A 15,905-nucleotide genomic window follows, 5' to 3' on the forward strand; every position below is an offset into this window, starting at 1 on the left:
GCTCCTGCCGGCCGGGGTCAGCCCCTCAGGAGCCCGGCCCGCCCCTCCGGGAGCCGGGCTCTCTTCCCCTGCCACCATGGGGTCCGAAATTCCCGCTGGGGAAGCGCCCGGTGACGAGGGCTCGCCCCTGAGGAAGGAGCTTCCTGCTCAGGTGAGCCCGGGACGGCGGGAGCCGCTCCCACCGCCGAGGCGGCCCTGGCGAGCTGCGGGGAGCAGAGGGAGCTGGAGCCCGCCTGGCCGGAGGGACTCCCGAAACCTGCCCTGTTCCCGGGTCCTCTCGGGGGCAAACCGGGGCTCCCTCACGGAAACGGCCCCCAGGTTCCCGCTGGACGTGCGTGTAAACCACCAAGGAAAACACTGTCGGGTCATAGAACGATAGCGGCTGTTGACGCCTATAATCGTCTCTCAGAAGTTACAGTTTGAAGATATAAAGTTGTGTTCTCAAAGGGGAACCAACACCGGCCACAAATACGAAGGAATGCGAGGAAAAATTCTTTCCACAGCGCCAGGTATGAAGAAGAATAGTTGGTTCCCAGTCTGTGTGGCGGTGTGCCTCTCAAAGAGGAGTACAATGTGGGCATCATTCCCGACGGAAAATAAGATCCTTGTGAGCGGGCAAAAATGCGATAGACCAAAGACCAAATTTCCTTTAGCTTAATTATTTTGTGAGTCTTGTATAAACCATACAGAATCTGCACCCTGTAACAGGAGGGAAGAGACCGCCGCCAGCCATGCGGCCGCACGCAGATGCTGTGGTGGCCCGGTGTCACCGTGTTTGGTGGTGTCACCGGGCTTGGGGGTGTCACCGGGCTTTGGTGGTGTCACCGGCTTTGGTGGCCGCTGTCCAGCTGTGATCCCGCAGGGAGGAGCGGCCGGTCCAGCGCCAGCTTCTGTGCCCCGGGGGGTGCCAGCCTGCAGTGACAGCACCGCGGGGGAACAGCGCTGGCATCGGCCGCCGCTCGCCCCGTGTGAGGCTGGAACCAAGCTCTGACAGGATGCACGGTGCGAAAAGTAAATCGTTAGCCTTTGCTGGAGTGCTTCTCGGCTGCCTGGAAATGGTGAGTGCGACTTACCTGCTGTAAAGCTATTTGAGCGATGATGCTGTATTCTTCGGGAAAGTAAACTAAAAGTTAGGGTGGAGCACTATCAGACATCCGCTTCCACATTTGTATTCCGATACTATCACAGTGTTGCACTGTTTACATATGACTGAAAAATACTTTACAAGTGTGTCAACAACTGCAAACGGGATTAATAGGCAGGTTCAGAGGGGGAAATGCAGAAGCAGTACAATCTGCATACCTGTACCAAATCTCATTGGTTGTGTATTCTTTCCATGCTTAAAGAATCTGAGGAAATATATAATATCAGTAAAATGTGTAATGTACAAAATGTAAAATGTACAAAATGTAAAATGTGTAATAAACAAAATATTTTAGGTTATTGCTACTAACATTCTTAGATTTTTAATTTTCAAAATAAAATATGTCACACTGTATTTCTAATTTTGTTATATCTTCCTTTTCAGATATTTTCAGCAAACACAGGTAAATACTCAAAATGGTTATTTGGTTTTTCCTGCCTATTTTTGAATGGGTTTGAAGAGAATACCCATTTGTGCTTTTTAATAAAATATTCTGTAAGTTCTAGCAGCTTTGCAAACAAAAAATGTTTTCATGTTTGATTCAGGCTTATAAAATTACATCGATGTCTTTATAAATTTTAAATCTCATTTTTAAGAGTCACAATTCTGTTGGACACTCATGCAAATATTCAAACTTGCACCTTGATACTAGTGTGAATCAGGGAGAACACTCAGATGAACAAATTCTGCTATTCATTATATAGCTGTGGTACAAATGGAATTCACACTGTCCCATATTTACAACCAATCATTGTATATTTTGATAATTAAAAAAACAAAAAAACTCTAAAGAAACATTAAAAGAAAACTCCATCACACTCCCTCAAAAAAACCAACCAAACAACCAACCAAACAAACAAACAAAAAAAAATACCAAATTAAAAACCACACCAGAAGAAGCACAATCTCCTATGGACAAGTATTTCCAAGGTTTTGGAATTTAATACACAGCTGCTCAACTAACAATTAACATCTGCTCTCAGTCCCAAGCACGTTCTTATCAGTTACAGTCAGACACCCTCTTTTGCCCCATTTGTAGAAATGGTCCCAGATATTCTGTCTGACCATGCCTATGGAGCATTTGCAGATGGGTCTTTCACAGTTGTGGAGCAAAATACTGCACTGTAATTTTTTTTTTTTAGTTTGTTCTATAATATTGTCTTTCATAACAATTCATAAAAATTTCTGTGCAGGAAATCCTCACCCAGGTGTAAGTCTTGCTAACAGTCCAGGACAGAAAAAAAAATTAAAAAAAAAAAAAAATAGCAGCATATAGATGTTAGCACTTAGCTGAGCAGCTGTGTATAAAACTTGCTCAGGTCTCCCAAATCCCCCATGAGCTGCCTTCCTATGAACGAGTTTGCCACAAGGTACCTACTTCATCCCAAATACCTCTACATTCCTTTTCTTAATTTTATCTAGGATGTACCTTCATTTTATCTTTTTTCTCTTCTAGTGAGTGTTTTGCAGCCTTGCAACATGTGTAATTGCTTTATAAATGCTGATTTTAGTGTGAAAATCCTGATTTCTGAACATAAATTACTCGTGGTTAAGAAATACCCTGGTGTAGTTAGTTTTGTGTCTGCAGTACACACGAGCTCTTTTTGAATGGTAGAGCATAACACCAAAGCATTGTTACAATATTTGATTTGTCATGTTATTGAATAGCAATAACATGGCAAATCAAATATTGCCCTCTGAGCAGGGGGTTAGGTGAGTTCCTGTGATCCCTTCCAGACTAGATTATTGTATGTTGCTTTAATATAGAAATGCCTATGGTTCTGTGTCCTATTTCAGAGTGCTTTGTATAAACATATACTTCTTCTTTGTATACATTGCTTTGTGTATCACTTTAGTTAGTAATAGAGTTAATTTGCTCTGAAGGAGACCCTCTCAGTGAAACCTAGGTTAAAGAATGGTCTTACAATAGTGATTTCAGAGTATTAGAGTATTTTTATGGAAAGATGAAATTTGGTCTAGAATATCACAAGACTCTGTATTTTGTTAATGTTCACTGAAAGTCCATTTTAAATTTTAGTCATTCATAGAAAGTGTAGATTATTTTTCCTACATTTTTGTCTTTGTGAAATATTCCACAGGACTGTGTTTTCCCACTTCAGTACGTCTCTCATTATTTCCATTTTAGCTCCAGATATACCTGTTATTGACCAAGCTTATTCAAAACTTAGCAACAGTATCACAGTGGAATGGAGAGCAGTACCTGGGGCTACTAATTACATGCTGACTGCACAAGATGGAGATTCCTTTGTTGAAGCTATAGTGAAAAATTCTCCAGGCACAGTGACGGGACTGAAGCCTGCCACCTTGTACCGAATCACTGTCAGATCTATCAGTTCTGGAGGAAAAAGCCAGCCTTCACCTTTCAGAAAAGTAAAAACAGGTGGGCTTTCAAAATCTTATGTCAAATTCTGGAATGTTATTATAACATAAAGCCTTCATGCATGCACCAGTCCTGAATTATTATAATCTTTTTTCAAATTGTACTGATCACATTCTTCTTTCAGTTTTTTGAAGACTAGAATTCAGCCATCTGATTTAATGACCAGGACAAAAGTCTGAATTAATGGTTTACTTTATGATGGTACAGTAAGTTAAAAGTTCAGCTGGGAGTTTCACTAGAATTTGTATGAATATATGTATTTTACTTTAACAAAAGGCATAACTTGAAGGAATAGAAGAAATAAAGAAACAACCAAAAGTATAAGATAGGAAGACAATGTGAAACTTAGAGGACAGGAAATGCAATATCTTGGTGATCTTCATTCTTCAACACATGCAGCCCTTCCCACTTTCTGTATAACTTTTGTTCATTTCACAAAACATGCAATACAATAATTGATGCACCAAATCACTTTCCAAATTTGTTCTGTTGATCTTGCATTAATTTATTTTTTCTGGTTTTGTTGTCGCTGAATTTGTCTCTCAGGGTTAGTGGTTGTTTTTTTCTGTACATTCATTTTAAATTTGGCCTTTTCAAGCTGTCCTGCTGAAAAACCAAAAGCATAATTTTGTTTTTTCTCAACAGTCCTGGCTGCTCCGGTCCTGTCTGTTCGTTCTCCGAGCTGTGACTCCATTGCAGTGAGCTGGAAAGCTGTGCCTATGGCAGCTGGCTTCTCTGTGTCACTCATGAGATCAGATGGTTTGGGCAGAGTGCTGAAGCAGAACACCACCAACACCTCCCTGATATTTACAAATCTAGACCCAGGAACTCTGTATACTATCAAGGCTTATGCCTGGAATGCCAATGGGATGCCTGGAGATGATTTCACGTATAATCAAAGAACAAGTAAGACATTTTCTTTTCTGAAACCAAGTCATCATTCGAAGAACAACACAGCAACAATATACCAGAAAGTATTTATGTGTATTTGTGATTGCATTATGTTTTTCAAAGATACATTGAGTAGATTTTCAGATTATATTTTGCCCCATCTCAAAGTTTATGAAAGCTCAGGCGACATGGCTATGTTTAGTGAACATAGTTTAGTATGAGTGAACATATGTTTAGTACTGAGGCAAAGATAGCAATTACTGTCACTAAAGTACACTAAAGTACAACTAAAGTTGTACTTAGGACAGGTCTGGATAAGAGTTACACAAGCTCAGACTGATTTTGAGGATTTTTCTAATTGTGAGAATCAAATATTCAAATAAGCAGGGTGTTTCAGCCATGGTCAACTAGAACTACTTCTTTTAAAAAATGTAATTTTAACATAAATGAGGGTAAAGGTTGCACTCAAAAAAATGCATTTAGTTTGCAAGTTGTGAAAGAGATCATGTCTGTAGGCTATAATCTAAGTTATATTTATGTGTTCCAAATTGATATACCATAGGTCCTAATGCACCAGTGGATGTTAAAGTAGCTTTCAAGAGCGGTGCTTTAAGAGCTGTTGTCTCCTGGATGCCAACAGAAGGAGCTCTAACTTACAGTGTCACAGTCTCCAGTGGACTCCTGAAACTGAGGTGTAACACTTCTTCTGCCTCCTGCATGGTGCCATCCCTGCAGTGCAGCTCTGAATATGATGTGGCTGTCACAGCACACAACGATGCTGGATCCAGTGAACCTACTGATGCAGTGAGCTTAAAAACGAGTATGTGTCACTGATTCTTATGTAGCTTATGGCATTTTAACATCTACTTCTTTAATTTCAAATGTAAATGAGTCCATTGCAATTCACAGGTGATTCTCAAATAGTTCTGCTTCTGACCTTTGTTCATGAATTATGTCATATACTTCTCTATTGCAGGGGTAAGAGCCTAAGCATTTTTCATATTTCTGTGACAAAAACTTGCAGTGGTGGAACAACTTTGTGAGGAAATGACATTAAGAACTGCCTCTGAGCATAGAACTGTTCTGGGTCACATCAAGTTGTTAGTTAGAAATGGATCAACAAAAGCACATTTAGCCAAAGTAACACCGCTAGACTAAATTAAGAAACCATCAACCATATTCAGGACAATAGCTTGCTCAGTGTAGCTACAGCACCACTGCCATGTCAGAGATTGTTGTTTCCTGACCTGTTAGATGAACTGCCCATGTAATCAAAATCTAAACAATTTCTTCATATTATATGCTACTTGAAATGCACAACATTATGTACTTAGTTATTTGATGTAATCTGCCTCATTTTGACTTTTGATAGGAGATCAATCATGGGAGCAACTCTGTGGTGCATCTAACAGGATGAGAGAGCCTTATGCCAGATAGCTATGAAGCTGTGGGCTGTAATCTAGCCAACACTGCTTCAGCTAGGTCACATATATTCATTCTAATAGCAGCAAGCTGCACTTTACTGAACTAGAAAGAAAGTAAATATTATTTAAACAAAAGCCATGGAGTTTGCAATTCAATGTGGCCTTTTGGAATGCCAACAGAAAGGAAACCTAAGCAAAGGACAGTTCTATTCAGCCACAGCCAGTAAATTTTATAAAAACCTATAAAGAGTTTTCACATATAGAGGCTTTTGGATGCCAACTGCTATTCATGCTAGTATTCCAATTATCATCCAAACCTACTATTTGAGCACACACTGTGCCAGTTTCTTTTGAAATATTGCCTGGTGTCACTTTTTGTTCAGAGGGCTCCTTAAACAAATGTCTCTGTAAAACATGATGGTAGCATCTATTTTGTTGTGTAAAAATCATATCCACTTGTCATCTAAATATAAGCACCAACCTCTGTAAAGGCAGCTTGAACAGCTGCTTTCTTGATCAAGACAGAGCAACTGTTCAAGCTGAGTAGAATAATTCTATATTCTGTATGATTCAATATATCACTGATTTTCCTTTATTCTCCAAGAGTATAACTTCAAGAAAGAAAAAAATAATTGTATTGAGAATTTTTTTTTTTTTTTTTTCAGTTCCTTGTGCACCAGTAAACATATCAATTGAGGAGGATGAACCTGGGCACTTGCTGGTATCATGGTCTAGTGTCAGTTTGGGTCATTATTACATGGTTTTTGTGAAGAGTGATGATGGCTTGGAAGTGCACTGCAACACATCACATACTCAATGCCATTTCCAGTCAGACTGTGGTTTCACTTACTTCATCAGTGTCTTTGCATATAACAAGGCAGGACAGAGTCCTTCAGGTGATGTACTCAATTACACTACTGGTAAGTAGCCACGTATTCCTGCAAATTCATTTGGATCCTTTAACTGCATTTATGGTTGAGCTGTTTGGACATTTTTATGGGAAGATAATGACTTAAAGTTCTATTTTTATTCAGGTTTTGGGCATAACACACAAAGGTTGGCAGAGAAAAAGAAACAGTTCACATTGCAATTAAACTTAACTTGCATAGTCAAGTGCAACAACATGCATACAAATTTGAAAACAGTTTAACAATTCACAATCATCAGGCAAGGACATATGAATAACACACAGACCTGGCATAACATTTGAATTCTAGTCCTGTCTGGGTTTTTGGTTCTTTTTGGTTTTACCTCAGGAAGGGTGTACCAAAGTCTTCAACTTCCTCATACTTGGAGGGAGTTTTCATACTTGGAGAAAAAAAAAAAAAAAAAAAAGAGTAAGTTCAATGTTGAAAAGAACATTGTTATTTAATCTCTAGACCTTTAAAATTTTAAACCAAAGATATGTATAATTCCTGTGTCTGACCTAAACACTAGTATGTCCTCTGTCGATTTGGAAGGAGTGGCACTGAATTAATTTAAGAAGTAAATCTGGGATTCATTGGACTGTGTGCACAGTACTGGTCAACCTTGGAGAAGACATGAAGCACATAGATAAATGAAACAAGGTTTTTATTAGCACCAGTTTCCCACTCCCATTCGGGTTTCCCTGTCTGCCTTTCTGTCCGCAGCTCCTTGTTGCCCAGGTGACTTCAGGGCCGTGTTCGTATCAAGCGACACGGTGCGGGTGGCCTGGGCTCCCGTGCGGGGCGCGGACCTGTACGAGACGCGGGCGGCCGGCGGCAGCGGCGCGCTGCTGTGCAGGGACACGGCCACGGCCTGCACGCTGTCGGCCCTGCGGTGCGGCACCCCCTACAACATCACCGTGCACTCCTTCAGCGAGGCCCGCGGCAGCAGCGCCTCGTGTGCGCCTCACTGCGTGCCAACAGGTACTGATCGCTCATGCTGCTCTAGCTGAGCAAATAATTATTATACAGCACACCGATTCGTGCATAAAAACGTTACTGGAGAGCTAAGCTGCTGTTTAACTAAGTTCACTGATAAAAATTTTTTAAAAAACAGCAACTCCAAAGCTGAAAGTCCATAAGAATACACTATAAGAGGGGGAACTTACATCAAATTTGTATTGAAAGCTTCTGACAGCTTCAGTATTTTGAAAATCAGAATTACAATTTATACACAAAATCCTTACGTTGTCTGTTCTGTTACAATTTCTAAATTCTCACCAGGAGTAAAGCATATAAAGATCATATGCTTTTCTGAAGTAATTTAATTTTCACATGTAACTTATGTAGTATGCATAAATAATCTGTTTAAATACTATTAATATTAAATATTTCAGCTCCCTGCAGTCCTGAAATTAAAAATATCTCAAAGGAGGGTCCATCTGTAATCAGTGTGCAGTGGCAAGCTAACAATGAAGAAGCTATGTATGTTGTCACTGCCAGAGGAGAGGCTGGACTTTGGCGTTGCACAAGCACCAGGAATTCCTGTACCCTAATGGATCTTCCCTGTGGATCTGCTTTCTCTGTAAGTGCTATAGCAAGATCAGCAGCAGGACAGAGCTTACCAAGCTACAGTATCCCTTTAGAGACAGGTATGAGGAATTGTATATAGTTCAACATACTTAGCAGCATAATATTAAAATAGTTCTATGACTCTATGGTTTTGGCTTTTTTTAATTTACAATATATGCACATTGTACTATGTATTGCTGGATGTCCTTTTTGTAAACCTGTCTGTATCTTTGTGTGTGACAAGGAAGGGTCATTTGGCAGTGGCCTCAGACTGAGAGGCCTTAGTGCAACCAATTATCTTCTGGCACAGCTAACTAAAATGCAATAACATATGCCACTAATGCAATGCATAACTTCCTTGTCAGCATTTTGATATTTAGTACTACCAGGAGAGGCAATGAGGTCATGTCCATGTCAACAAATAAACAGTTGTAAAGAACAAATTAAAGAACATCCTACCCACTATTCCTGCTATTAATTTAACAAGTTTTGTTTTCTACCACCTCTCCAGGCAGAGATTAATATACACCAGGATCTAGTTTTAACATGCAGTTTGGCTGCAGTCATTTTACATTGTAGAGGAAGAGACTTGAAACAGAGACAGAGCTGGAATGAGATATATGACTTGAGGGGTAGAGACAGACCCTGCTTAATTAAACTACAGATGTACTCTGATATTCTGATGAAAAATCTTAATAACTTTTAGAATCTTGGTGAACAATCATTTTATAATAATTCCAGGGTTCTAACCCATAGTTAGAGACAAATTGATCTTACATTAACATTCTATGTATTAGAGGCTTGCCAGCAGAGTCAACTATTTTTAAGCATGCCTGAAAAATATGCACTTCTTAATTCCTTTAATCTTAATCATGTACTATTCTACCTGCAACCCTCCAAACAACTTCCATTTTCCAGGTACAAAACAGAATTAACTTCTCTGTTTTTGTTCTCTTTCAGCTCCTTGTTGCCCAAGTGACCTGATACTAACTCAAGTGACACAGTCAGTAACCAACATCAGCTGGTCTGTTGGGAGGGGTGCACAGACATATGTAACAACACTGGAGTCTCCAAAAGGACAGGCGAAGTGTCACACACTTCAGACCTACTGTCTCCTGGGATGTATCACATGTGGCACCAACTATACAGTGTCTCTGAGAGCCATCAGTGAGACGGGTTTGACATCCAGCTGCACCTATCAGGGATATTCTTCCAGTACGTCAAGTGTAAATGCAATTGGGAAGAAAAACTTTGTGTGGTGTTCCTCTCATAAAAATAGCACAGCTGAAATTCAACACACAGCTAATGCACCTGCACTTCTCTCTTTAAATGAATGCACTTCAGATTATTTTCCTATAATCAAGACTTGTTCTTTCAACAGCCATCAGCTGGCCATATAAAGAAGTTCTAATAATATTGCTCCAGAAACATTTTTTTAATTTAAATTATGCTGTGGCATAATTAAATTTTAGAGAACTCAAAAGGATTCTGGGCATTCCAAAGTAGTTCTTACGCCAGGTGAGAGCAACAACATTCCAACACGTAAAAAAATGACAGAATTCCCACTCCATAAAATGACTCTAAATAAAACTTTTCTCTCCTAGTTCAGTTTAAGAATTATTTTGGCTTTGCGAAAGAATAACTTTCTCTTTGAAATGCTGGTAATCATAGTAATCTGGTTTAAACTGCAGTCTAGAAATTTATAATACATTGTGAGCTCACAAAATTTGCTCATGAATGTTTTTTACTTTCTTAGGTGCTTGCTGCCCTTCTGGGGTGAAGCTCTATAGACTCAGCCACAATGGCATCAGGGTGTTCTGGCGAGCTTCTGATGAAACAATAAACTACAATGCTGATTTGCATGGCTCAAAGGGCAACTTCAGCTGTACCCCCAGCTCGGGTCTGAGTCACTGTGATATCACCAGGATACCCTGTGGGGATGTCTACACTGTGCTGGTGGCTCCAGTGACCAACAAGGGGCCAAAGCTCACATTCTGTCCTAAGAAAATATATTCAGGTAAAATTTAAATTTGATTTTTTAAATTTTTTTTTTTTTAAATGCTAGATGGCTACAATGTAATCCAAAGTTATGCAGGTAAAGGTGGCATGGAATAAACCTTTCTGCTCTAGTGTTGACTGCAGAGTAAACTTTATGAGTGCAGTCTCGCAATATCTGCAATGGGAATTTCACAGCAGCATTTAGGTCTGGGCACACTTATCTGCACAGGTGCCTCCAACTGGATCACCCATATCCTGGTGAATATAGAGAACTTAATGTTCAGTTGGGAGGTTAGGAATGGTTAGAATACACAAGCAAATAAATGAGCATTTTGTTTCATGTATTTTTAAACTAAAGAAACAAATCAATAACTGCAATGAATCACTCCTAATCACATTTTTTAAAGTAAAAAAAATTTTAAAGAGGAAGAAACTACTTTGCTATTCCCAAGGCATGGATTTAATCCATTATAAAACTACTGCTATCTGATGGGGTTGCCTAGTAGTATAGATGGACTACATACTGTAGACTAATAATATTTTGCAGCTTACAACCTGACATCTAATACTTTCCCTACTGTTTCATGTCATTTCAGTCACCTGTTCTGGAAGCTCTGTTGGAATGGGTAAGAGCAATACATTTGTTAAAAATTCATAAAGTTTATAGAATATTTTTGCATCATCTTCATATAACATGTATATAAAATATAAACTTGGTAGTCAAGGTTTCTGGTAGTGGTATACAGGTTTATCTCATCCCATTTTATAATGTATAATTTAAAAAAAAAACAAACAAAACCTTACCTATATTGTGGCCTGTATATAATCAAGCATGGTCACAACACTTACTGCTAATTTCATAGCACACAATAAAAGGCAGGATTATCTTTTATAGCCTTCCCACATCCCATTACAAATGAAACTAGGTGGCACTTCTGCTTTCTAGTTTCAAAAAGGTTAAAAAAAAAAAGTGTGGCTTACCTCAATCTATTCTACCTTATTTCTTCTGGGTTTCAGCAGGATAATGTTTTATTTGCCTATGTAAACTGCTAGAAACAACTTCAAAAGCAGCCATTGAAATAAAAATTTCTCAAGACAGTTGCTTTTCCCTAACTGGAATTGTCTTAATTTCCAAATTCTTTTATAGTTATTTATAGAGGAAAGAGCAATGCAAAACACATCTAGATGAAATTCTGGTTCAGATAAGGAGGTAAGTTATAAGAATCAAAATTCATATTAGAATGTATGAATCCAACTTTTCCTGCTGATTAAATCTTTGGGATTGGAGGGAAATGCGTCACCAGTCCTGTATATCGCAAGTGGTTTGTTAAAATCCATCATATTTACCTCTGAAATCTCTTGTCATTTATTTCTACTAAAACTACTGATTTGTCCTCTCCTCCATTTGTAACAACCTTCTTTCACTTCATTAAGCCTTCACTTCACTATGCTGTAATTCCCCAGAAAAGCCCTTAAATCCAAACAGATAAAAATATTCTTCAGCATTCATTTACTTTCTCCTGGTGTTCTGGACTACTTTCTGCTCCTGTCTCAGAGGAATGACAAGAAATCACTGCTGACTTTTCCCCCTAAGGCTGATCTCCATTTTGCTGCTGTTCACCTACTGCTATCCTGGATGTTAAGATTGTTCATAACACCATTCTCCCTAAATGTTATTTTCAGTCTTTTTTCCCCTGAAGCTGGAAAGACACAACCGTGCTTAAGTGCAACGTTCACAGCTGCTTGAGGACTGGGAGCAGGAAAGCTGAACACCCAGCCATATCTGAGACCTAATCCATAATCATATTCCACAGTGGTTACTTTTCAGCCAACTTTGTTTTCAAAGTTAAAATCAGTGGTTCTACAAGCACGTGTCATTTAACAGTCTTTGCTCATGTGTGCAAAGGTATCCAAAGACAACAGGGTTTCTAGCACTACTTTCAGCTTATAGACACAAAAAGAGACACTATCCATTCTGGAAATTGCCTTTCTTCAGGGAACACATTTAGTATCTCAGCCAATGCCTCTGATCACTTGTGCAAAATCTCAAGGGAATCTCAGCTTCAGTAAGTTGCTTGTAGATGGCCCAAGAATTGTATGCTGCTTCTTAAAACATGATCTGCATTTAGTCACGATCAAAGAAGTCTTTCTTTAGGAAACATTATTTAAAACTGCTCTACATTAGTTAATAGAAAGTTGGTTTTATTTCTCACTTAATTAAAAAAAAAAAAATAAACAGCCTTCTTTCTTGAGAGTTCTATGTCAGTATTTGTTCTTTGCAGACATCATTGCCAAACAATGTCACCACAGTGTTAAGTGTTTAACTGGGTTTTTAAAGATCTAAAGCAATTGGTTTCTTTTGGAACCAAATTCAAGCCCTGAGCTACTGCTTTTCATCTAAGCAACTCTGAAAATTCCATGCTCTAATACTAACTCTAATGTACTTAAAGCCATTCTAAACTGTTGGTGTATGTCTTCTTATTTTCCCTGAGAATTAATTAACACCTCAATTACACACTACTACAATTACTACAAACAACGTTGTAGTGCTGTTTTCATCAGCTCCTCTCTCTTTTGTCACTGAAGTGTAATTGTACCAGAATGTATTATTTGTACATCTGTTGGGGAAAAAAAAGCAAAAAGCTGGAGTCATGATTTCAAGAAAAACCACATTGATTCAGCTCTAAAATGTGTATATACAATTTTGCTAATTGTATATACAATTAGCAAAAGAGGGAGGAAAAGCATCACAATGAAACTGAGCCACATATACACCTCCTACTATGGCAGTGTGTAAGCTCAAGGTGTTGTTTTTCAGGCATTAGACATTGCCTAGTAACAATCGTCTAATAGTTAACACTGCTGATATGTGAAACAGCACTTGGAATTCACTGAGCTGATTAAAAAATTTTATTTGGTCAGGATTGGTTGCAGGCTCTCTCCAGACTGAGGTAAACACACTTTTATGGGTCATGCTGGCTTCAGATCACAGGAAAGGACAACTAAATATCATATTTTTGTAGGTGCTGTTTCTGTACTCACATGAAGCTCTGGACTTCATGAAGCAAAAAAACTCCAAGCAATAAAATTCTCAACTGAACAAACAACAAAAATCTTACCAAAAAACCCCAAACAACCCAAGCCCATTGTCTCTTGAAAGAAAACTAGAGAACAAGAAAATTCCCGTTGAAGGCTTGGAGGTAGGCAGCATATGGATATGCTAAAATGGATGCTTTGAGAGCAGTATCTGTAAAATCATGTGCACTAACAAATTAGGTGATTAAAACCACCTAGGTTATTTCATAGTAGATGACTTCATTAACGCTACTAAATAAAAAATTTAAATTCAATGCATAATAATAAAGATGTATTTAGTTGGAATTACACAAACATGAACACTAGCAAAAAAATTTGTATATATTATGTAAAATATACACTGTTTTAAGTTTCATATGACACAGAAAAATAGCTCCAAACTTAGATTTCAATCCACTGAAAGAAGTCGCAAAAATCTACCCTTCAGCTGATTACAGACTCAACCCAAATTTACTCAGATTTAGTGTTCTAGCACATCTAACTATTGCTGGTGAAGAGTAAAAGAGATACAATGACAACCTCATTGCAAAACATCCAAAGTGGCACTTAAATGCTGCTTTACCCTGCTTAATGGCTGGTGGTCATCCATATTTAAAGCTACATGCGCCGCACAATGGGGCAAAGGGTTCAAGCATCTAAAGCCAGCAGAATTCATCAAATTCCTTCAGGTTCCCCTAAAGAGGGGAACTTGTATGCTGTATGAGGCTATTAATACTATATTCCAGTACTCAGCATTAGAGTCACAGGAAATTCCCAAGCCAGATGAGGTTTCACAAGGATAACTATCCTAGGCTATTATGGACATGTGGCATACTATGGAAACTTGGGGTTCATAGTGCTTCGGTCATGGTCATTTTCCCTGAGAACTGAAGAGTGCACAGACTGAGAGCCAACAGCCCTGCAACCACAGCTCCTCCAGCTAAAACTGGCAGAAATTTTCTTCTAATGCCCCTGAGATGAATGTCCAGTGCACCTGTACTGCACTGCAACAACTGCACAGAGTGGGCAGCACTGGTGCCTCCACTAGCTCACCCCTGCTCATCAGTGCTGCTTTCACAGCCCTGCAGCTCCTTCTGCTTTCCTTTTTAAGGAACATGAAATAATAAAAATGGCATCAGAAAGACAAAAAGGAATTCAGAAACCCTCTATACAAACTGAAGAGCTGTATGACAGTAAATCCTAAGGATAACTTTAGACAGGTGTGTTGATTCAAGTAATTGTCACAGCTCTTGGTTGGCAGTGAATATTGCGCTGTGCACTACACTGCTAACTCTATCGATTGTATTAAATTCACAGGTTAGAAAGGACTACTTATAAAATAGGAAAATAAAAGCACAGTCCTGAAATCACTGCACTTGCAAAGAGATACTGGGATGAGCCAGTCTTTGCACGCGCTGTAGCAAAATATTCAAAATCTGTGTTTTAGTGAGACAGTACTTGTCCACGTTCAGGTCAAAGATCGTCTCTCAAATACCTGCATTTTTTCCTGCAAATAAACCATTTTTCCACTGTACTGCCCAACAGTCTTGGAAGAGGAAGAGCCCTGAAGGAAAAACTGGAAATCAGTAATCCACTTTCCCTGACAAAACACTGGCTCTGCAGCCTCTCTGCCCAAGAACATATTTGTTTCAGAAACTGAAGGTTAAAAACAAGGCCAAAAGAAGCCCTCTAGACACAAACAAGATAAATTAAAGTTGCCATCACTGGACAGAATCCATGCAATCTCTTGGCAGACTGCAGAGACAGTTCTAGTTATCTACTAGACAGGGTATTTTTTTTCTTCTCCAATCTTAAATGAAAGCTCAGTATTTTAGTTTTACCCTGCAAGGGAATGAATTTGTTGAAGCTTAAGTTTTGTTTCAAGTTCAGACTTAAAATCAGGTAACACTAATATAAGCAGACAACTTTAACAACACCAGTCTTAAAAAATGTTGATTACTAAGGATCATGGTGATAAAGACCATTACAATTCAGAAAACAGGAAGAGAAGGGAGGAAGAAAAAAGTTTACTTCTTGGAATACTATGGAATAAAGTATACTGTTGGAAGTCAAAACACTGGTTTCCCTGGATGTTTAAAACAAAATATGCCTTGATGACCTGCACCACACAGAAGCAAAAAAGGCGCAAATATTGTATTTCTACCCTCAGGTTACTTCATGATTGATTCCCACTTCATATTCTTCCTCTCTTGGGGCTGCAGCATTTCTTTTGTCTGCTACATCTTTGTTGTAAGTCACTTATTATATAAAATCTCTTATTCATACAAAGTGTCACTTGATCTGAAAATAAAACGTGGAGGAACTGAAGCACTCTTTAACTGGCCATGAACATGCAGGGAAAAGCTGACACTCAATACAAAGGAATTAATTGAGAGTTTATTCCAGGTGGTTCTCCTCACTGAGTATACAAGTCATCAGAATAATCTATGAAATAGACTTGGACTTTAATGATATGATCTTCCTCTATAATGCAT

General features: G+C 38.8%; 1 protein-coding gene across 1 annotated transcript; it reads left to right on the forward strand.

Moving 5' to 3' along the window:
* The first annotated feature begins 995 nt into the window (after nt 1-995).
* FNDC7 (fibronectin type III domain containing 7) lies at nt 996-11,591 on the forward strand. Its single transcript, XM_054286109.1, has 13 exons — nt 996-1,058; nt 1,529-1,563; nt 2,338-2,354; nt 3,291-3,545; nt 4,191-4,451; nt 4,999-5,256; nt 6,526-6,780; nt 7,492-7,749; nt 8,163-8,417; nt 9,298-9,552; nt 10,094-10,354; nt 10,932-10,961; nt 11,483-11,591. Exons 1-13 carry the CDS (start codon nt 996-998, stop codon nt 11,518-11,520), a joined length of 2,241 nt encoding a protein of 746 aa, XP_054142084.1. The 3' UTR covers nt 11,521-11,591.
* The last annotated feature ends 4,314 nt before the right edge of the window (nt 11,592-15,905 follow it).

Source organism: Melozone crissalis, unplaced genomic scaffold, assembly GCF_028551555.1.
Source record: "Melozone crissalis strain CALT ecotype California unplaced genomic scaffold, PUWL_Pcris_2 ptg000045l_1, whole genome shotgun sequence".
Taxonomy (NCBI): Eukaryota; Metazoa; Chordata; class Aves; order Passeriformes; family Passerellidae; genus Melozone; species Melozone crissalis.

Excerpts from the sequence above, each read along its gene's own strand:
- FNDC7 (XM_054286109.1), top strand. The coding sequence starts at position 996 with ATGCACGGTGCGAAAAGTAAATCGTTAGCCTTTGCTGGAGTGCTTCTC. Across the intron at positions 5,257-6,525 it reads TGCAGTGAGCTTAAAAACGA|TTCCTTGTGCACCAGTAAAC; the intron begins GTATGTGTCACT and ends TTTTTTTTTCAG. Across the intron at positions 8,418-9,297 it reads CAGTATCCCTTTAGAGACAG|CTCCTTGTTGCCCAAGTGAC; the intron begins GTATGAGGAATT and ends GTTCTCTTTCAG.